The 23627-nt window shown below is 44.2% G+C and overlaps 1 protein-coding gene across 2 annotated transcripts in view; it reads left to right on the top strand.

The window, feature by feature from the left end:
* The window catches only part of PRKAR2B (protein kinase cAMP-dependent type II regulatory subunit beta), a 343470-nt gene that overhangs the window by 224626 nt on the left and 95217 nt on the right, over positions 1-23627 (top strand). Inside the window, exon 5 of one of the 2 annotated variants that reach the window (XM_085654132.1) lies at positions 11547-11653. In XM_085654132.1, coding sequence (XP_085510258.1) covers positions 11547-11653 — 107 coding nt within the window. The remainder of the gene's footprint in view (positions 1-11546; positions 11654-23627) is intronic. The other variant, XM_085654133.1, reaches the window with a different exon arrangement.

The following is a 23627-nucleotide window of genomic DNA, read 5'->3' as shown; positions in this document are numbered from 1 at the left end:
CGAGGTAGGGTGTTTCACAGTTTAAAGTCCTTCACACCCAAATTATGGTCATCTCACTTCAGCCCTTTGAACATTCAATAATAGAGATAACAGTTTTTTTCCTGGTATTTTACTAGCTAAAAAAGGCAAAATGTGCCAGGGAAAGTAGACTCAGAAATGATGCAGAATATGTGGGGATCAGTATGGATGCAAGCCAAGGATTTCCTCTGCTATTCACATTTCTGAGTGGCAAACATGGGAAGGGATGCTTTTTTTTGTTTCCGGAGAGTGCTAATTCTTGATGTATGGGTCCAGGTACACCAATGAACTTCGAACTTGATTCTGGCATCCACCAGTATGTAGGGAAATTAATGTAGGTTTGGTTTCATGTGGTCTCTTACTTGCAGTTGTAGGCCAACCTTGCTGTTTAATTTTGTATGTGTTGTAACCTGACAGCGAGCTTCTTATGTAGGCCCATTCAATTCCATTCAGATATTCAAGCTCAGCGATGACCAATTATCTGGCAAGCTGTAATCAGCATGTCGTTTGAAAGAGAGCTAGGACCTTGGTGCAACTACTAGTAGGTTCTAGATGCTTTAAGCTGGGGTTGGGCATATTCCTGGTGCTAGATGCCACGAGAATAACATTGCTTTCTTGTTTGTTACATAGAGAACTATGTTTTTAATTGTGGTTTGTAGAGGCTCAAAAACCTTGACTCACCAACGAATAAACAATTTTCCAGATTTCTGTAGTATTCACTAGGTTACCAACATAAATTTTGAGGTGGTGGTGGATCTAGTTACCATAAGCATATAAATAGTAATGCAAGAGGTGTGTTTAAAATTAGTTGGTACAGTGGGCATGTATACAAGTTGAAGAGTAATGGACCATGCATTTCTGTTTTTAACACTTGAGGAGAAAGATGTCACTAAACAAAACTCAAATAGCATTCCAGGTTAGACTGGTCTGTACCCTGTGCTTCCTCACATAAAATGAATTAATACCAAGCTGAACTATACGACTGTGACTACCAAATTGTAAACACACCAGTGTTAATCTTAGTCCCAGGGTAATATGAGGACATCTTTAATAAGATGTTAGCAGATGGTGGCACGAAGACAGGCAAGATTTAAATCAGATTTTGTTTACATTTTCACAGTGCAGCCAGGCACCAATATCCTGAAACTAACCCTTCACTTAAAGGGCGGAGCAGTTCCTTGTATAAAACAATTGGCCATTTTCGCCCAACTTTATTGACGTTTGCAAATACACTACAAACAGAATATTCACTCCTAAAACGTAATAAATTAAGAAACTAATTGAATTAATTTAAATAAAATGTAGTGTGGCACAACTACAGAAGTATTTGAAAATTTGGATTCCATTACGAAACAACTGCTGGAGAAAAATAAAACCATGTTACAGGAATAAACTTCCCACAAAATGTTGCTCTCCTTTGTCAATAAGGTCCCGATTCTGATGCGGTTAGGAAAGCATTCTCACCTAGGGCCAAATTACGATGCGGTTACGAAGGCCTCCTAACGGCATTTGCTCCTTCCGAATCGGATCGGGAATTTGTCTTCCCAACTGAGGGCCAGTTTATGATGAACATAGACTCCCATAGAAGTCAATGGGAGTCCAACCAAATCGTATCTGGAAGCATCCGGATGCATCATACTCGGTCGGTTGGACTCTCCCGATCCGAGTCGGTCGGAAACCATTTCCAAACCGATTCGATCTGGTAGATTTCCTAACCGCATCAGAATCGAGCCCTAAGTCTGTCAATTAGAGGGCGTAATTCCTAAGCCATTTCTTTCAGCTGCTACTCAGTAAAACATTTTTTTTAGTTTAAATGGAAAAAGAGTAGAAAATAATGTCTCCCTTGTTGCTCAAAATCCAATTAAGCAGGGAAGAAACTCTCCGAATGAAGTTCTACCTTGTTAAAAAAAAAAACAATGTTTCAAAAAAAAAACTCCAGATCAAATATAAAAGCCTACACCTAATGTAAAACACCCTATTGTCTCTGTAGAAGGCGATGATAACAAAAAGTGTGATGTGATTTGTTAACTTTATTGTTATCTGTACTATCTGTACCTGCAGCAGTCTGCTGAAACGTGCTGGTGGACTCTCTTAAGGAGCAGTTTGAGCAATGTGTTGTAACGATACCTCAGGAACAAATTTATTGATCACAAAAGATTCAAATATTGCTGAGTTTTTTCTCCCCATTTCGGATGCCAGGTGTTCCGAGACCCAGTCTGGCTGCTGGAGAGGAAGTCCACGTCTAAGTCTGGTCTTTTCAATTATTTAATTGCCTATTCTGATATTTCTCTTTTACTCTGTATAAGAGTATGTGTGGTTATTGAGGGCCTTATTTAGAGTTTGGCGGATGCAGGACATCTGGCAAAAAATGGCGGATGTAGCAGCCACTCTGTAACGCCCTGAACGTCTCAGGATCGTTTAACAGACACGACAATGAGGACGCAACCACTAGTGAAGGGTTAGTTGTTTTAATGAAGGCAAATATAATACAAAGAATAAACAAAAGTTATAGTCACTGGAATCCTCCAGGCTAAGTACGTTACCAGCCCACAGCACGGATGGTCCTAACCGTCCTCTGCATATACGCCGGTCCCGGCGTATGCCAACAGAGGGCAGAAATGAAATGGCCGACAATGCCAATCGGTAGGCTGTGAGGGGCACGAAGAGTGTTGGGGAGAATCGAGGAGTCAGGGAAACACCCAGCCGGGGTCTCTACCTGAAGGGAGCAGCCGCTCAACCTCTTCCTCAGACTGCACCGGGACGCGGAGTCACCTCCTGGTGATGCGTCACCGATACCCCAATCACAAGCAAGAAGACTGAACCGAGAGCAGCCGCTCGATCGATCCTGTGGACTTCCGAGTCTGTAACGCGGCAAACACCTCCTGGTGTGCGTTACAGCTGGCAGTCCCTGTGTCTCTGGTCGGGCTGGGAGTTACGACTCCAACCAGCAAAAGCGCCACTGCGCTTGGACTCAGCCGAGTCAAAAAGCGAAGCTCAATGGTTGACCGGTAGATTCCGGGTCCTTCACAGGTGACGATGGGGCAAGACACGGCCCAGGGAGTAACGACTCGACCTACCTCCGTTCTTGCCTTACTGGAGCACCACTCCGGAACACTGCTCTTCACGAAGCAGGTACGTCGGTGTGAACACAATATCCGACAGCGTTGTACCTCCCGGTTCCTCCCTTTATAGGGAGTGTTTTCCTTGAGTTATGTAACAGCTCTCCTGTTTACATAAGGGCGTGTTTCCTTGAGTTATGTAACAGCTCTCCTGTTTACATAAGGGCGTGTTTCCCTTGAGTTATGTAACAGCTCTCCTGTTTACATAAGGGCGTGTTTTCCTTGAGTTATGTAACAGCTCTCCTGTTTACATAAGGGCGTGTTTCCCTTGAGTTATGTAACAGCTCTCCTGTTTACATAACCTCTCAACCGCTAAGCATCCTGGGAGATGTAGTCCATTTTCGCCGGTTACCGTTTTCCTCCCCTCGTATGACAGGAATTCTTGACACACTCTATTTAGAATGCTCAGATGTCCAGTACACTCTGAATAAGGTGGACGGAAAATACGCCCTTTTTAGCGGATGTCTTACATCTGCCAAACTCTAAATAAGGCCCTAGGTTACAATGTTTGAGTTGTTTGACCAAAAGATGTTGTTTGATGGAAGGGTGATAGGTCTTGCAGTAGTGAAAAACACATTTAAAAGAATTTGCTACCAGGACATGTAAAACTTAAAAGTACATGTCCAACTTTTTAAATACACCCCACCTTGCCCATGGGACTGTCTAGGGCCTACTTTGGGGATGACTTATATGTATTGAAAAGGAAGGTTTGGGCCTGGCAAAAGGTTTATTTTACCACGTAGAAATAGTAGGTTAAACTGCACACACAGGCTTTGCAATGGCAGGTCTGTGACCTGTTTAGAGAGCTATTTAAGTGAGTGGCACAATCAGTGCTGCAGGCCTACTAGTAGCATTTAATTTACAGGCTCGGAGCACATGTAGTGCACTTTACTAGGGACTTATAAGTAAAGTAAATATGCCAGTTGGGTATGAGCCAGTGTTAGCAGGTTTTAGGGAAAGAGCACAAGAACTTTGGCACTGGTTAGCAGTGGTAAAGTGTGCAGAGTCCTAAGACCAGCAAAAATGAAGTCAACAAAAACAGGAGGTCTAAAGGCAAAATGTTTGGGGTAAACCACGCCAAAGATGCCTGGTCTAACACCGCCCCTCACATTTTACTTACAATCTTGTGTACATCAAAGGCCCCCCTGTCTCTGTTCGCAAGCCATGGCATTGTATGCTCAGCTTTGCCCCATCAAAATAGAATCTGTTCTTGCAATCTTTATCGTAACATTTCTTAGTGTGTCTCTAGGTTAGAGTATGCTTTCCATTGCAAATCACCAGCAATGTGAATATCAGTATTACCGAGCTACCTGTCATTTACTACCTTTATGTTCACATGCAGTTGTTTGAGAATTCTGATCAGGGGCCTCATGAGGCTAGTTTCATTCATCGTACTCGCCTGGATGAGATACAGTTAAAAGGCCTCCCACATAGTGAATAACGAATCTCTGGAGCCCACATTTGCTTGCGGTGCGTGAGCCTAGACTCGAGTCAGCTAAAGCACAGGTTGAAAACCCCAATATTATGCAGTTGGAAGATACCAGACGGAGCAGTTGAAATACATCTAAGTCGGCTTTACTGGTGAACAGTAGGTCTTTATGCGAGTTCTGTGAGTAGTTTCTGCAGTTCACCATGAGTGTATTGACAGACCTCCAATATCTGAAAGTAGGGACAAGTCCCTAAGGTAATCGGTGCACTTAGAATTGCATCTGGTTTTAGTGGAGAAGCAATCTGCCATAGTGCCAATGGAGCAATTAAACCTGGCTTCCTAGTTCAAAATTTGGTTTAAGGGTCAGTTACGTCAGTTGGTTGGGTGCTATTATACTTGGCGCAACAGCGGGATGGTTGCCAATGATGCAGTCTAGCACCATCTGCCTTAGAATATTAATGTCACACTTTCACAGCTCTATTTCCACTGTGAGGATCAGGGCCGTTTCTAGATGTTTTGCCGCCCTAGGCGAGAATTGAAAAATGCCGCTCCTTCCTACCATCACTCTCTCCCCCCTGTCATCCAGGCTAACTGTCCTCTGCAGTTTCTCACTCTCTATACACTTTCATTCTTTCTCTTTCAACATCTCTCTGAAATGGCCCATAAGCACGCTGTGTTGGTGCGTTGTTAAAATCTACAGAAACATCACAGTCTTCAGGAATGCAATATAGAGTAAAACGTGTGAAATGTAAACAGGCGCTGCATCGGTGTCATGGATTGCCTTAATGGTGTTATTCTTCAGCAATCGTTTAGCACTCTTTGAGAACTTCAACTGCCAGTTACAGTGGCCGCTCTGCTAGTTTTTCTGCAGAGTAGACTGGCCTTGGTGTACAACGATCTGCTCTCGGAGTCAGAGCAGCTGCTTTGGACCGAAATTTCGTTGGGACGGGGGGAGGGGGATACACTGACTGCCAGAAGGCCCTTCGATTTTTTGTGATGCAGGGCCCAGGGGGATAAAAAAAGCATCTTGCCAAAACCCCAGCCTAGGGCAGCTAGGTAAATAGAACCAAACAGCCCGTTTCAAACTGGAATCTCTACACTGCATGATCATAGCAGTGACTGTCTGGGGTGCCTTACCAGCACTTAAAACAGAAGGCGAGGCACCACCAGATCTGCGTGGGGGCTGCAGCCATTGCCCGCTTTTGGATTGTGATCCAGATCATGTTGCTACCCTCCATATGTCGAACAGCACACGAGGAAAGCCTGTGGGGCAGCTCCGACAGGGGGCAGCTTAATTGATCACAGGTTTTGATCTGGGCTTATTGTGATGCTAAAATAATAATGTGATAAACATGCCAGCGCTCACCTCTCTGAGCCGGGCCCGGCTCAAATCTATGTCACACACCATTGATTCAGTCACAGTCAAGAATCTGCTGCAGAATGTTTAAGTTAGGCAGCAGCCGAAAGTCAGCAGCAAGCAGCTCCCTCTGGTACAGGCTGCCAGGCAGCAGGCTCCTGCTCTTGATGGGGAGTCTGAGTTAGCCAGTGCCGATGGTGGTCAGGTGAGCCTGAGAGGGCCGCGGGATCCATTACACCGCCCTCGCGGTAGTGCAAACAGCTTACACACTGCAGCTAAACTTCAGGTTCCGCCAGCTCGCGGCACCGCCCTAGTAAAGTGTCTCGCCATTGGGCACTGAAAGTGACAGATATGCTGGCCTCGTGTTTCGGGTAATATTCACTGTTGTATGGTACTCTAGCACACACATGAACCACCAGTCCTCAAGCCTGCTGGGACATGTGCGCATTGCGTGCTTACAGTGCAGCATACGTTTTGGTGCATACGGAGACGGGGGCTGCGGCAGGGGCCGATGCCAGAGGCAGCGGAAAGTGGCCATACGCTAAATAATAAAGCTATGAAACAGTGAGTTATTACGAGCGTGCAGTGCTACACTCACAGGGGTTGGTAAAAGATGAAAGGTTCACCGGAGTCTGAGGTTTTCTGTGGTAGGTCAGTGGTCTAGTAGAGGTCACGCACGCCTCACATTAGCAGTTCACTGCGACGTCTTGCACACTAGTACCTCAGCCGGGTGACGTCAGGCGTGGCTGTAGTCATCAGCGAGTGACTCAGCTGCGCCGCGGGCTGGAATTTTGCAGCAGGCTACTAGCGACGCGCACGGCCCCCACCCGTGGCACGGAACATGACGTGATGTCACGTCGAAGGCTCTACCCAATGCGCTTTCGAGGTCGAAGGCCGTTCAAGGGGATTGCCAAACTCATGTTTTTTGCCGCCATCCCCCTTTTGCCGCCCTAGGCAGCCGCCTAGTCTTGCCTAATGGTAGAAACGGCCCTGGTGAGGATATCTATGGCCCTAGCTTTTGATGAGCAAGAGGATAATTATCCTGGGCCACTCCTCCTCATATGCAGGTTAATGTGTTCACTCCTAGAGATGTGTGTTTCTTGCTGAAAGAGTATGTGTATCAGTGTTCTCTTAATACGGAACTATGCACTGTCTCGTAACAGAATTTATGACAGCTATGATTTGATGTTAAGGTGGTGACCAAAGTGTGAAAGTCCATCTTCCCTGACTATCCAAAGAAGAGTCTTCCAAACTCTACAGAGCTCCAGGTAGTTTTTCTGAGTTGCACTCTGACCTCGGCATGCCATATCCTTCCATTAATTAACCCTCCCCAGTTCCTTGCCTCAACTCAGGAATAAATACCCCGCCCCCACATATTGACACACCTTAGTGATCAACATAGCTATATTAAATGTAACTGGCTACTAGGCAACGCAAGTGTCACTCACAACCCTCTCAAGGACCTATCAACCAGCCTGTCTCTGATGTGTAGTACCAGTCATCACCTGCCACATACTTCAAGTGACATGATTGATGCAGTGTGTTCGCCCACACTTGGCATTATTCATGCATAAGAGGGTGGTCAATGCTGCATCCCAGTCTCACACCCTGGATGACTAATGTACATTAACAATGAAGTGCAGGGCCATATTTCTTAAAGAGGAGAGAGTCCCTGAATATTTACACCGTGGCAGGTTTTAAAACCACCCTCCAGTTTGCACAGTCAACAAGTGCCTGGCATATCCCCTTGGCACATAGCTTATCTTTGACTTCCTTCATATTCCTTTTTGACTAAATGTACTATTGCTCTTATGTTAAACATCTTCCTTGTTTCCTGCCACAATCAGTAGTCTAATCGCATTAGAAAAACACATCATGTGTCTCATTATTGTCTATTCCTCTCTCCTGGGACTTGAGGGGGGGGGGGGGGGCTCTGCCATCGGTGCAACACTACTTGCCATTTCAACACTCTGGCATTTTCGAGTGGGCTGCAGACTTGGGGGCAGCTTTCATAGCTGGATGGGTTGCCATCGTCCAACTTTGCTTCTACGGCCCCATTCTAGTCGCAGCCTCCTGCAGCGCGGGCTGGTTTGAACATATTTGCTAGGGCTGATTTTTGTTTCCAGTCCAGCCCTGCCACAGTGTTCTATGCCCAGTGTCTACAAAAACATACCCCAATATGTCATTCTTAGGAATAATTTGTGTATGAGATTGGCGGACAAAAACTTGATTGTGCAACAGTGTTTTCCACTTAATTTTGGACACACTTGCCACATATTCCACCCTCTGCTACATAATGTTTATATTTAAAACAAAATATTGCTTCTGGATTAAACTGATAAAAAGTTATTACTTGCATGCACAAGCGATATAAGGCAGTAACAAACATTTTACAAAGGCAAAATGATTATCTTTCAGTTGTTGACTATTGCATTCAGGTATTAAACCCATGCTCATTGTACAGACAGGATTAATGTCCTCCAATGACCCCTAAAGTAGTCTTCCATCAGGCCCAATTAGGACCCCTCTGATGGGCTCATGAGGTGCACATTATTGCAGAGTATTCTATCTTTCAGGGAAGTGAGCTCTGCTGGCTGTAATGGTATTTTTTGTATTTTTTTTAGACCTGAAGGATACATTTTTAATTGGTCCTCTGCATCTTAGATCCGTTTCTCAGCCTCTGATGTTCTATGTCATCCTGGTGGATGGTGCTTAAAGTGAGAGTTTGTTATATCGACCATCATATCGACCATTCGTGCCGCTTCTGCTGATATCTTTAGGTTCCTACACAGGGGCAAAGGCAGGGCCTTCACCACCTGCTTGGGTCCTATACACTTTTTACAAAATATCTTGTATTTTGGTATGATCAACTATATTGTACTTTCACTTGTGGGGCATATGAGTGGGGCAGGGTGCATGCTGACTGCTTGTACCTCAGATACCTTCTTGGCTCGTGGTTCAATTATCTCGCAGGCAGGTGATCTGGCTCTCAGGCCAGAAGCATGTGCGCACAGAGATCCGCCTGGTGCAACCTAGTGGCCCCACCTCACACCACCTTTCCATTACACCTGGATGCCTGCTCTCAATGTGTGGCTCTCATGTATCACTCCTTGCACTACTTGTTATTAGGGAGGCAGGACTTCAGTAGTCTCATGTCCCACTGCACAGTGCTATTTTGCCATGTTCACTTAAAACCAGAAGACAACAGAACACATTGATACCCACATTTTCTAAATATTTTTCGCACATTAATATGCTCTGCACTGCTTAGGGTTTTAATGTTAATGACACATGATTCAAACACCAAGAAACCATCTAAGACCCCATTGTAAATGGTGCCCTTATTATGAGCTTGCAAGAATTTGGTGCGGTGATACCGGGGGATCAGAACCTGCGAATTCCATTGGAAAAGGGATTAATCAGACAGCACAGGAGAAATAGGTCCTTTAGCATATGTTTTCTGACAGTGTCAGGGGAAACCCCTGACATTTTCCACCCGCTCTGAGCAGGCTGGGAAGTGTGAGCTGGAGGGTCGGTGAGGGTGTGGGGTGATGGGGTGCAGGACAAGTTTGGGCTTCTGTGCTCACCCTGGACTGCTGCATGGTCGGATTAGGGCCGGGTGATGGCGCTGTCCATAGCTATGCAGTCTATGAAAGGCTCTGGTGTCTCCAGGCCCAGAATCCTCAGGTCCAGGGTTTGTGGACCCAATAAATCCAAACCCAGAGCACCTTGAAATTGTGAGTTGCAGAAACCTACCAGACGTTAAGGCTCTGGGTGAAATAACCCTACTCGTAATGATGGCCTGTGAAGCTCTGATGCTGCTGGTATCAGTACTACTGCGTTGTGGGCTTATTGGGCCCTTGAAGGATATCCACATGGACATGGGGAATAACATGCTGAGATCAGTTTCTACACTTGTTATCCCTCATTTGCTTGCCTTTTTTCAGCTGGACATTTGTCCTGCTTCAAACTGCTGAAATATCCAACCGAAGAGCTGGACACTAGTCATTCCCGATGCAGCTGGCCACTGGAGTTGTTAAAACACTGGGATTTACGAGCCAGGCGTAATAAGGACCTTCGGCGAACGCTTCGGTAGAGAACAGTGGAACAACATTCCACTGCCTTGGACATCTGTGCAATGTTTTGCTTGGTTCTAACATTGAATTAAAGTAACCAAGTTCAAAACAAGGTTTCTGTGGTTTTTCAAGAAAGTGAATTTTCACAAGTAATTCTGGCTGTAGCTGCCTGCTAAGCGTCAAGGCGACAGGTGTTTCCAATCGGCAGGATGAGCCTCTGTATAACATTCTCTTGGAAAGCTCCTGTTCTGTCTCCTGCGTTCGTTCCCACTAATGTTTCGAAGAGACGGCATCAACCAGTCATGGAACCGCCACTGACCTAGTTGGAGCCTGTGTTGCTCCTTTCTGAGGTCAAGAGGTAGTTAATTTGTTCTAACTTTTTAGCCTAAATCCCTGGTAAGTGAAGGTCCTCGGCATATCCAGTTTGGTTCTCACAGAGATTATTAAACTGACTGGCCATGTAACCTTGGATCTTTCATGGGATCACCCAGCATGTTGCACAGTCCTAATTTTAAAAAGAGGCGTGAACCTCTTTAGACCATCAAGAGATTGGTTCCATTTCTCAGTTTGGACAGTTGAATTTTAATTATTAACAAATAAAAAAAATCATTGCAGTTTTATACTTCAGTCAATTCTTAAGTAAAGAGGTGATCCCAAACAATGCAGTACAAGTGAAATTAAGTGAATGTAAAGTGTGCTGGTGCTATAGAAGTTCTGTACATAAAATAGTGGCTGGTCCAGGATGCATAAATAGTATTTACACACTCTGACGAAGAGTGAAATGCCCCAGAATCCAAATAAAAACAGTAGACTTTAATTGTGTCAAGTCAGTGTTTAGCCCCTAAACATACAATTTAGACAGGATGGTTTGAGAAACACCTAAGGAGGAAAAGACGTGTGTCAGTGGGGCTTTTTACATGAACACAGTTTTACATTTAAGCATGGCACTCATGGGAGGGCCACTGACCTGCCCAATGTATAGGATGAATGCAGAGTTATTTTCTGAGCGCTAATGATGCGTGGGATGTTTCAGAGTGAAACTGGCACATGGGATGACTGGAGTGGCTGGGATTGGAGCTCAATCTGTGGTTAAAAAACTATTTTGTTACGCCGTGTGTGTATGGAACTCTGTACTAGAGCGGTTTAAGAAGGAATCACTGGTTTAGGTGACTCCTCTATGGCGTGCTCCATACAGAGTTCCATACACACAGGGCGTAACAACATTGTTTTTTTACAACAGAGTGGGCTCCAATTCCAGCCACTCCAGAGTCGTCCCATGTGTCAGTTTCAGTAGTATGCAATATGAGAGATGCCGAGAGGTATAGGGACCATAAGATTATCTTGACCTATACTTTCGGCATTAATACCAGGCTCCTGCTTTCCTTCCCAAAGCTCAAGGATCAGTTTAGTGACAACTTGCATGTCTTGTAAATACATCTTAACCGGACACTGGTATGCTTTACCTAGGGTGTGAAGTCTCCCTAGGTTCAAAAGGATAGAACCCTTTTGAGCAAATATGTTTGTGACAGTGTTTTGTTCTCTTTCAGGAACAGATGTCTCAGGTACTAGATGCCATGTTTGAAAAACCTGTCAAATGTGGAGAACATGTCATCGACCAGGGTGATGATGGGGACAACTTTTATGTAATTGACTGGTAAGCACTCTAGCAATCTTTCTACATTTATCACAAATATAATATACTATTATGGTAAAATAAGCATTAGACTAACATTTCTTCTCATAAACCCTTTTAACAGACTTTTTATAGAAAAAAATGCAAACACAAAATGTTGAAGTGGGATTCAATAAACACTGCAATTGAAGTTGGAAACAGGTAGCTTTGTTTGCAGGATTAAATGATGCTTCACTCAAGGGTGCAGTCGATAGTTGCTCAGGCATCCAACAAGAGCACGGATCTACACACACTCACACACACACACACACATTCTCTCTCTCTCTCTCATTAGGGATTGCAGACACACGCACTCATACATAAAAAGAACAACTTATCAAAGCTTGGCTAGGGAATGATAATGGGTAAGCCCATGTAATATTTAGTCTGTAGGTAAGAATAGCTAGAACCCCACAAATGCTAACACGAATCATTCATACGTTTATGGAGCCTTCATGCAACAGACATCAGTAGGGCGCCTGATTGCCCGCTCTTTAGTTCCCCCTGCATACTAACACTTCATTCATTTTAGTGTTGTTGCAGAGGCCCTTCCTGCCACTCGGCCTAATAATGTATTGCACTAGTATTTCAAAACGTTGACTGCAAGTGAAGGAAGAGATGAACTGCATCTCCTACCCTTGCCTCATTTCTCGTTTGCAAAGGAGTGTTTTCGTTGTATGCGTCATGCAGGCGTGCACCTTAGTGTAAGCATGGTGCGGTGACCTCTTTTATGTGAATTGATAGTTCTTCATTTTCAAATAAGAAGCACTTCTCTCCCTTTCTGCTTCATCGTCAGGGGAACCGACGTGAGAGCCACGAAGGGGATGCATTCATCTAGAACTTAGTATCCAAGGACACTGCCTATGCAGTACTTTCCCCATCTTCCACCAGCGACCCCAGGGTACCAGAAAGATCTCAGTGCCCTAGGTGCGGCCATGTTCTTCTGAGGGTGCTACTTTCAATGGAGCTGTGCGCGTCGTCATTGACCTCCAAGACAGTCAAAGACACTGTTCATCAGGGAAGAGACAGTGCTTGCTTGAGACAAGCTCAGTCAGGTCTCTCTGGAAGGCACAGAAGAAGGATATTGCGTCCAGGCTATGACAGCACTGAGAGCCATGATGCTGAGCAATGTCTCTTTAAATCCTTCACTTTCATGTGCAGCATATCTCACTCCACAACCACTATTTTTTTTTTTTTTTTGTTTAAATGTCTTTATTGGGATTTTTACATTTCATGGTTCATAGTTACACATCATTATTAACAACATGTTGACAGGTGAGTGCAGGCATTTGGATGATTTCATTGCAGCACAGAACAACTATCCCATCATATAACATGCATCACGGGTAAGAAACAGTGAGATGAAATGGGGATTACCGTTTAGACGGATTTTACTTGTATTGGTATGTTTCTTAGAGCCTGCTTACGTGGGTTTCCCAGAGGCGTGGGTTGGTGTTCAGTCCCCATCTCTATCCCCGTGAACCTTCTTGTATAGTGTCCATGATTGTGTACCCAATTTAGGTAGGCCGATTTCGGGGGTGTCTGGGGAAAAACATAGAACTGTTAACTGTAGGGGGGGATCGGAGGAAGGGGGGAGGGCTTGGGGAGCCGTCGGAATGTATCTGGGTAACTGTCTGTTATGTGGCTGATCCTGGTTTGCTTTTAGTGTGCTGTGGTGTCTGCAGTGGGAGGAGAGCGGGACCGAGGGGGGGGTGTCTCCCATCGGGGACGGAGGTGCCTGTCTGGTAGTGCCCCAGCACACAGTGGTTTTATGTGTCACACGGTTGCCTCATGTTGGTTATTGTTTGTTCAATGGGGTATAGGGGTGAAGTTTGGGATTGAGATTGTGTGGCCGTGGGTGATTCCTCTGGTGTTGCCTCCTGCATAAATTAGAATAGGAGTTGCACCCATTCCATAGATATGGTATGTTTACATATCTCCTTCACTTCCTTGTCTCAAAACCACTATTTGTTAAAGGGGAAAAAACTGGCATTTATAAACGCTCCATTGAGGCCAAGCAGCCTTGTCTTGAGGCATGGAACTGGTTTCACTGTCAAAGTTGCCCTGTTTAAACCACAGCTGCTTCGACTGAGGAATGAATTGTAGTTCCGTGCATGACAGTTCTAATGCCTTTTAAATTAAAAATTACTTGTTGGGGCTGGGTGAGGGATAGCAAGGCCGCTTATGATTTGAGGATATAGTACATATGAATCCACAGAGGTCTGCTGTGCTACAGAAAAGTGGCCAAACCCAGATTATACTTTGTGTTTTAAGATATTTACTTTATTAAAAGGTTTATGTGGGAGTCCGAGACCTTGAATGAATGGAAGGCGACTCAGGCAGTCTAACGCCAGCAGCCCAGAGCATCATCGAATAGTGCGGAAGCCTCCAGCCCAACCCCCTGTAAAGAAATTGTATTGATTTCATTGGTTACAGGTTTTGCTCCTACCAGCCTCCTGGATTACGGTTGGACGAGCAAGCTACATGTTACCGCCTGCAATATCCGCCATCTGCCTCATGCTAACGCTTCAAAGTAGCATGTGTGCTTTTCCTTGTTCACATGATTGAAGGGGAATGGCGTAGAAATTATTTGAAAATATTTAACGATCCTTCCTCAGTGACCGCTGCGGATCAGTGATGATAAAAACCTGTACGAGAGTGGCTCTTTCCTTTCATCTAGGTGTCTGGCAGAAATAGAAACGAGTTGCTGTTTAGGGAGCAGTGGCATATGTTGGGTAGGGCAACAGGGGCGGTTGCCCCGGGCGCAAAATTCTTAGGGGGTGCAACATTTTAAAAGAAAATTGCACTACAATTTTTTTTCTTTTAAAATGTTGCTCCAGGAAGTGCTGAGGGTCCACAGAGTGGGGGTGCAATACTTGCCTTGCCCCGGGTGCTGAAAACCCACGCCACGCCGCTGTTAGGAAGAGCGATCTTCCTGGTACTTTTGAATATAGGCCTGCCTTCTCTAGGGTGGATGAACTGATCAAAGATATGGGCCTTTTCACCACCATTACATTAGGATTGTTGTCAGATAGTTTCCATCAGGACATTTTTAGAGGGTTTTTACTGTGCGAGCTGGCCAGAAAAGACAATGCTTTCATTTTCGTGATAACTTGCTGGCAGGTTGCTGGAGAACCAAGGGCTTAGCACTTTGTGATTGAATATCTGTGTGGGATATCATTGCAATTGTCTGTCATTATTATGTAGAAATGAAGAAATTATTCGCATCTTGCCCGAGTCTCATCTCTCATTCTATGCTTGGATTTTTTTTAAGCTGGGATAGTTTGAGGGATTTGTTGTTTGCCTGTTTATGATTTCTCTTAGCACAGTTCGCCGCATTTATCTTGGTTTATGAGGCATTTAGAGTGCAAGCTCTGTGGCTGCCTGCGCCGCACGCAGGGGGCAATTTGGCGGGCAGCAGATTAGCGCAGCATTCCCCTGCCAGGCCGTACACCTTTCCATCCGCTCTTCTCTTTCGTCAAACCCCTTCAGTGAAGTCACTTCCGGGGTGTAGGTCCCACGTTATATGCCGCACAGCGCAAGGTGTCGTCCTCTTTGAGCAAATCGCCACAGCGAATCCACTCCAATTAGAGTCCTGTCCACTGGACATAGGCTACAGGCCTAGACACGATGGATGCCCCCAGCTTTTTAGCAACACCGAGCGTTCTTCGTTATTTATTGAAAGGCACAAAAGGTGTGCATGGTGCATCTTTAACTAAACAAATAGAGCACTTGCTGTAGTGCGATAAGCAGCCATTTCTGCTGACAGGCACTCAACTCTTGCACCAGGTGGCCAAATAGTCTGCACCGTGTGGTTCAAGCTTTTTTGTTGTTGTTGCATATTTATATAGCGCGAACTCGACCCGAAGGTATTGGAGCGCTTTACATAGCACCGTATTTACATTACACATTCAGGCACGGGGAGATTAAGTGATTTGCCCAGAAACACAGGATGTGGACGCGACCTCGAGGCTCGAACCCTGGTTTGCTGCACCAGAGGCGGCAGCGCAGCCGACGGACCACATCCTCTTTGGTTGGATAGACAGAAGTTCTTGTTAATCTATACGGTTTAACATATAAGGTATAACTTTTTGGGGGTGGGGTTGTTCGCATAACTATGGATTTGTCACCTTTGCCACATAATCCACCATATGCTGCATAACCTGCAGATTTTTTATTTTTTTTAAATGTTTTTAGCTCAAACTTTTCAAAAGTTACAAAAACACAGCAGCAGGTGGTGTAGGGAAAGACCCTTTGTACAGGTTGACTGGCCAACTTCTGCTGATTATTGCTTTATATGTGCGCTAAACTGGTTCTATTGAGGTACACCCTATGCCCAGACAGTGTCAACAGGAGTGAAAAGGAGAAAATAAGGAAGTAGGACTATCACAAAAAGTGCTGCATAGTTTGCTTTTCCTGCGGCAGGTTAGACGGCCATGCAGCAAAATGTGGCTCTCCCCTGCTACATCATTCCAGTGACCCTGGATAGAAGCAATCAAATATAAAGCAGCAATCCACACACAGCAGAGGAACCCTCATGTCATACAAAGTTGCAATCGTTGGAAGAGGGGAGGGCAAGCGTGACACACATCCGATGTTCATTTTGTCATATCATTGTTTACCTACACTGGCAAGTGGCCAAATTACATATGTGCTTAAATATTTATTACCCAGAGGTTAACCCCCAGCACTGCCCACCTACGCACAAGTTGGTTTCCCGCCGGATCACAACATGACTATTTTCTTTTATACCCAGGACCACTGGCATTATGCAATGCAGCTTCATTTTTCGCATAATTATGGGCTTGCTGCATTAACCACACTATTTATTAACTGCTGCATAATTTGCAGATTTATTAAAAAAAACAACTTTTAAAAAAGGTTTCTAGCTCAAAATTATCAAAAGTTATGGAAAATGGGGCGACGTGTTGCCGCTCATTGGAAGGTCCTTCCCAAAGGTTGACTGATCACCATTCGGGAGTGCATTGCTGTTGATTGAATGTTAAAATCCTCCTATTGTGGTGAAACCTTTGAAAAGACTGTGTTATCATGGAGAAAAATTCCAAAATATTCACATAATACTTTAACAATATGGACTGCATTTCGGCACATAATTTGACTATTCTGCCCACATAATTTAGTCAACCCTGCCATATAATTTAGACCAGTGGTTCCCAAACTTTTGACTCCTGAGGACCCCCATTGAGTCACCACTGGAAGCCGAGGACCCCCAAGCAATTTGTAGGATTTACATTTCAAACATTAAAACAGCAATTCGAAAAAAATAAACACACGTGTGCACACAAAACAAATACTCGAATTAGTAAGGATTTTAGGGGCATATTTACAAGACCCTATCGCCATGGGAACGTCACTTTTTGCGATGTTCGATGTTCCTGTGGCAATAGGGGCTTTGCCTTATTTACAAGGCGGTGTTAAGCCACTTATTGTTGCTTAACGCTGCCTTCTAAATAAGGCCCCCTTTCATGCAATGCTTAGCGTGAAAAAGTTGGGCAGTGGGAGTTGCAGTGGGCGTTTCACTCCAACACCCATTGATTTTGACGCTACCCTCTATTTACAAGGGCAGCTTAAATAGGAGACCGCACCAAAATTAAGACCATGAAAAACCTGGTCTTAACTTGGCGAAATGAGGAGAAATACCTTATTTCTCCTCGTTTTTGATTTTTTGAGCAGAAAAAGCAAAACACCTTTGATTGTTTATGTTCAGGAAGGTGACCCTTCCTGCACATAAACAATCTTTAATAAAAATGACGTTTTGTAACTTCCATGTGTGCTGCATTAGGCAGCACACATAGAAGTGACAAAACAGCATTACAAAATTGTTCATGTGCAGGAAGTGGGAACATAGCTGCATCAGGATAATGATAGACTGGGAATAAACATATGTTGCTAACTTTTACCATGCAGTTTGAAAGCAGCTCTTTGATGACAGTTTATAGGACACTGTGCTAGATTACGATTGTCCCTTATGAATTGCACCGTGACAAAAGAATCTCTGTGACAAAATTAGTAACCCACTGCCCTATGCATATAAAATACTGTTTTTTAAAATGCATTGTAGACGTTCTTTGCAGTGGCATATTAACCCTCCGTGTCACATTAGATAAGTAAAAGCTGCCACTGGACAAAACTCTCATCTCTCTCCAGCAGTTACATTAATCACTGGCATTTTCTTGATACTTTTATAGTTGCTCGAAAACTACTAATTTTACAAGGAACTTTGCAGTGCTTTTAAAAATGCTGCCTGCGGACCCCCTGGGAATGTTTCACGGACCCCTGGGGGTCCTCGGACCCCAGTTTGGGAAACACTGATTTAGACTTCTCCTGCTGCATTATTCCATGGGGCCTGCTTATAACCAAGCACTTCTTTACAGCGTGGCGATTTGCATGGGATGCAGGCCTCAAGGCAGGATATTGCATAAGGGAAACTCCTTGTGCCACACCATCAGATTGGAACATGGTAATCGGGACAAAAAAGATTGTGTACACTTGGAACAGGGATTCACCACTCCATCCTTAACGGCGATGGGGAGTTGGTTTCAATAGAAATCCATTACGCATAACTCCACCCACAATTCCTAACCAGGCACACCTACAACATTTAATTCTAAACAAGTGGTACCCAGGTTGTGAAATTAGGGTTCGGAAATCCAAAGCACAATAACACACTTAACAACAGCCCATTAATCATGTTTCAGTCAGTGTTCTTAATATTCAAGTCACTCTTCAGTACTGGACATAGGCCATGTCAATATGAGGAAATCAGTAGTATGATTTTAAAAAAAAATAAGGAAAAGAGATTCTTGGCACAGGAAGGTGGAACATGGCATGGTTAGGGAGGTAAGGGGCACAAAGGTTGCTGCTGGGGCAGCTGCGCGCTATACAAGAGGATATAACATAACATGACATAACAAACCATTTTCTCAGGTCCACAGGCTTAAGACTCATGTCATATGCCAAAGGCATGTCTTATTAATGGGGCTGTTGTACCCCACCATGCGGACAAATGTATTGTGGCAAGGGTTCCCATCTTGCATTTGGTAAACCTACTTGAATTTCCAGCAATGGGCCTGATACACCTTTAGGGTCACTGAGATACAGCTTCGGTAGAACTTATTTGTTTTGCTTTCAAGTCCTGGCTCAGAGGATAAATTATGATACAACTTATTACGAAACATGCTGCATGTCCAGAAATGTTAGGAATCACATGAACATTTGTGCACACACTTTATTCCAGGTTCCAACTTTCACAAAGCTTCCCCAGTTGTCTACATTTTGGCAGTACCCTACTTGAATTTCCAGCAATGGGCCTGATACACCTTTAGGGTCACTGAGATACAGCTTCGGTAGAACTTATTTGTTTTGCTTTCAAGTCCTGGCTCAGAGGATAAATTATGATACAACTTATTACGAAACATGCTGCATGTCCAGAAATGTTAGGAATCACATGAACATTTGTGCACACACTTTATTCCAGGTTCCAACTTTTACAAAGCTTCCCCAGTTGTCTACATTTTGGCAGTACCCTGATTGGAATGTTGTACCTGGCTACACATGATTGAGTGTAGGGCATCATCAGTGCAACACAACCTCAGTAGTTCCTGGTTTTAGGATGAGTGATGGGTTTCCAGTTAATATGGACAGGAAATGAAGCAGAATACTAGAGGTACCTTTATGGGGACCCTGGGCAAGGCTCCTTTTCAGGTCCAGCCAGGACTAGGTTTGGGTGAGCAGAGGCCCCACAGTTAGCCATGTGGAAACATTGTGCAGCTTTAATTGGATATCAGTCCTGCATTCAATTTGCCTATATTTTGTGAGGGTGAAGCCTCTTATCCCTACTAGAGCAGTGCACGGAGGCTATCTAGCACTAAAGATTATTTGTCGTCTGGCATGGGAAGGATCCCTCTCAGCACTGGGTTTCAAATGGTATGACGCAGAACGGTCAGTGGCCCCCCACTAGGGTGTGATGGAAGTTTTCAACTTAGCACCCTGTGATGTATATTTAATCTTGAGCCTCACCAATCCCAGCCTGGTTTCGCCTAGTGTAGTACTCATCTATCAGTTGATGCAACTTACCCGGCACTCAAGTGCCTGCTTTGACCTGCATGTTGGGCTGATTTACAGCTGCTGCCAGCTGTTCGCTCCCATTGACCCGATCCAGTGTGGTCCTATTTAACTGCTGGTGTTGACATGGTTAGCAGGTTCAACCCAGAAATGTGGTCTTTGTCTATGAGGGGTAAACTGAGGACGCATAGCCAGACCCTACCTATAGAATAATGAATTGGTACACAGTGCTTGATAGAGTATGTCATACAGCACTCTGGGAACAGTAGTTTCACACCGGCCCCTAAGGGGGACCTTTTAGAAATTGCATAAACGAGCAATAAGAGTGTAAAGATGATGGTATTGGATGAAACTTTGAGACATTTTCACCTGTTGGGTGTATAATAAATGTACATACCTGATGTATAAAGCCAGACCTGTTTATTGTAGAGACACCTTCATCGCGGTATCAAGAATTATGCATTTAAGTATGAATGATGGTTGTGGTGTACAGCTGGTACACTTGTGACCCATGACTATGTCTTGTATCAATTCGACCGACTGTGTCGGGGGTCAATTCAACTGACCACTAAAACATTTAGAGATGATTGCATCATGATTGCAGTTCAGTACATGTAGGGGCAATACCTTAGCAAGGGTAATTTGTGAATGGAGGTAGCCTCTTCAACCTAAATTGAGTTAAGGGCGTAAAAGGGCAACATCGTAAGTGCAGTTATAGTTTAACATACATAGCTTCTCTGTCATGTGAGACATTTCAACTATACAAGTGCTTTGAGTTGATTTGCAGGAATTCAATAAGCTCCTCATTGGCTAAGCAGTTTCCTCCCCTGAGGGTTGGCGGAGTTACTGGGAGATTCAAAGGACTTTGGTGTGAAAAGCAACCACAAGAGAGTGCCCATAGAGGCTTCATGCCAATATCCTGGGAGTCTTTATGGCCGGGCCCCAGGATGAAAGCGACGGCACTCCATTATTACCACGGGCAGTTGTAAGCCTGAGCAACTAGGGGCTTGCTTGGAATCACTTTCCTTCTGTCGGTGAGCTCTTGTGCTTCACTATGGGATCCAGATGTGGGGTGAACCCTCAAAAGTACATCACCAGATGTTGTGTATTCCTGTCCTCATTGGCTAATCAGGCAGACAACCAGCATAGGTTATATCGTCACTGACTGCCCTTTTCTGCTTTGCAGGCAGAGTTACACGGCAGTCCAAAGGACTTTGGTGTGAAAAGTAACAAAAAGAAAGATCCCGTAGGGACTTCATTCCGTTACCCCGGGAGACCTTATGGCATGGCCCCGGGATGAAAGCGATAGTGCCCCGTTATTCCCACAGGCAGTGGTAAGCCTGAGCAACTGGGAGCTTGCCTGGTATTGCTTCACCTCTGTGCATGAGTTCTTTCCTGGACTATGGGGTCCAGATGTAGGGGGAACCCCCAATGATAGCACCAGAGGTTGTATATTCCTGGTCTTCATTGGCTAATCAGGCTGGCATCCAGCTTAGGTCATTTCGTCACTGGCTGCCCTTGGATCATCCGTAATCTAACCCATTACCTTATCAAATAAACCTGCAGCGTAACTTTCTCCAAACAAAACTGGTGTGGTCACAGTTATTCATTTGTATACTTTTAGTGTGTGTGTGCCTGGCTATGGGTTGCCTGCGCTATGAAGATCGTTGTAGGTGTTTAGGAATATTGGAATCCCTGCACTGACTTCTTTCTCTAGAATTTCCCCTGTCTGGTGTGAGTAGTATGGGTATTTAGTTCACAGTCACTGACTGAATTTCTTTTGGCATTACATGAGTCAATAACTGGAAAGACTAATTGGTGTACAGAACAAAGAGAATGAGGACAAGGAAAAGTGCCAGATTTCGACCCCAATTGGTATGGAAGGGGCCGCTCCCTTTGCCTTGGTGGTCTTTTACTTGTGCTGGGAGTTGGAATGCAACTGTCCAGTGAAAGACCACAGTTGTGCCTCCGTGTTTAAGTTCTCTATTTTGCACCAGAGTCTTATGTAGTCCATCGTGTTGGGGGCCTCAGAGAAGTATTAAAAGCACAATACACACTGCATCGTTTTCTGTTCTCTGACGGTGTCATTGATCAATAAAAAAGAAATAGGTGTGGTCAAGTGTTCATATCCTAGTTCAAACACCACCATGTATATGGTTGTGTGTTTCTTCTTGCCGATTATGCAGTTGTCCATTAGTAACCATTGCAATCAAATTTGCCTCACTGTCAACTAGGCTTATAGGGCTATGGGAGAGCGGGTAACTAACGGGTCCTCTTTTACCAAGATACTAGAGACATAAAAGGTGTGAAGTTTGCTTTATATTGGACCTGATAGCTATTGTGTACATATAACTTCAGGAAAAACAGCATTAGTTTGAGAGTAATGCCCTGAATCTTGGAAATTATGTCAGTCTACCCCAAGTTGCTATACTTGCAGTTGTAGTTTTCTACCAGCGTGCAATACAATCACCCTTGAGAGACTTCTACTTAGACGTCTAGAGGTGGCATTCAAAACAGGTCTCTATAGTGAATGAAATCTTACCTCGAGTCTAGATCACAGCCAAACCATATTCCTCCATACCGTATCATAGGGTGTCCCTCAGGGTTCCTTGCTCAGTCCAACACTTTTTAATATCTCTTTTCAGCCATTGGTCCAGTTGATTTGATCCTTCGGGTTCAATTCAGGAACTATGCCGACGACATGCAACTTTTAATTACATTCAACAAGTCGAGGTCAGGTTCAGATTTGTGTGTTCAATTTGAGATCAGAACTCTATTAATGCTCTACCAACTTGGCTGTCAGATGACTCATTAAAACTCAATGCTGACAAAACAGAAGTTCTGGTTTTTCTGGCTTGTGGAGTCACTGGTGACTTTTTTCCCAATCTTTGGCCTACATCCTCAAGATCGGCTCCATGTCTACCAGTGTCAGTGCATAATCTGGGTATTCATTTAGACAATAAGTTATCTTTGGTAGACACAGGTAAACCATCTATCTACATTTTCTGTTATCTTAATCCACTTTCTGTATTAGACTTTTGGAGGTCCACTCACTAATTCTTAGTCCCTTCTCTCTTCTTGATCCCTCCTGCTGGATTGAGTAAGTGTCTACAGAGGAAACAAAATGCAGGACTTCACACACTAATTCTTAGTCGCCTGGACTTTTGTAACTCTCTCTTCTTGATCCCTCCTGCTGGATTGAGTAAACATCTACAGAGGAAACAAAATGCAGGAGGAAGATTGTACCTGCAGTGTCATAGGATGTATTTGGCCTCAACTGCATTAAACAATCGCTATTGGCTACCAATTTTGAAAGGAGTTAGTTTGAAATCTCTTTGCTTAACCGATCGAGCTGTTCATGGAAGAGGCCCTCATTAGCCTCAAAACATATTCTGCTACTATATGCTTTCTTCTAGACAATTGGATTCTTCTGACGCTTCTCTGGTCTCAGGACAGAGTTGTCACTATGTAAAGTTAGGCGGCAGGTCTTTTTCATTAAAGGCTGCCCTCATTTGCAACTTGCTATCAGTGGCCTTGAGAAGATAGATCAGTTACAGCCTTTCTGTGTATCTTTAAAGACCATGCTTCATTCCTTACAGTATGCAGGACGCTCTATAAGATGTTCTAGTAATGCTAATAATATCAAAACCCAATGTGTTCTTCGTTGTTCTACAAGTCATAACAAATGCTGCTCTTCTTATTTTATGATTGCTATAGTTCACCCGAATCACTAAAACATTATTAGCGATTTGTCTTCAAAATGGAAACAAAATATCTACGAAATATCAAACTCCTACATCATCTATAAAATAACATATCATTAAACAAGCAATAGTTTTCGAATTTGAAGACCCCCCTTCCAGTATGAAAC

This window comes from Triturus cristatus, chromosome 4_1 (genome assembly GCF_964204655.1).
Source record: "Triturus cristatus chromosome 4_1, aTriCri1.1, whole genome shotgun sequence".
NCBI classification, from domain to species: domain Eukaryota; kingdom Metazoa; phylum Chordata; class Amphibia; order Caudata; family Salamandridae; genus Triturus; species Triturus cristatus.
Note: the sequence above shows the minus strand (reverse complement) of the source record. Positions and strands in the feature narration are given on the sequence as shown.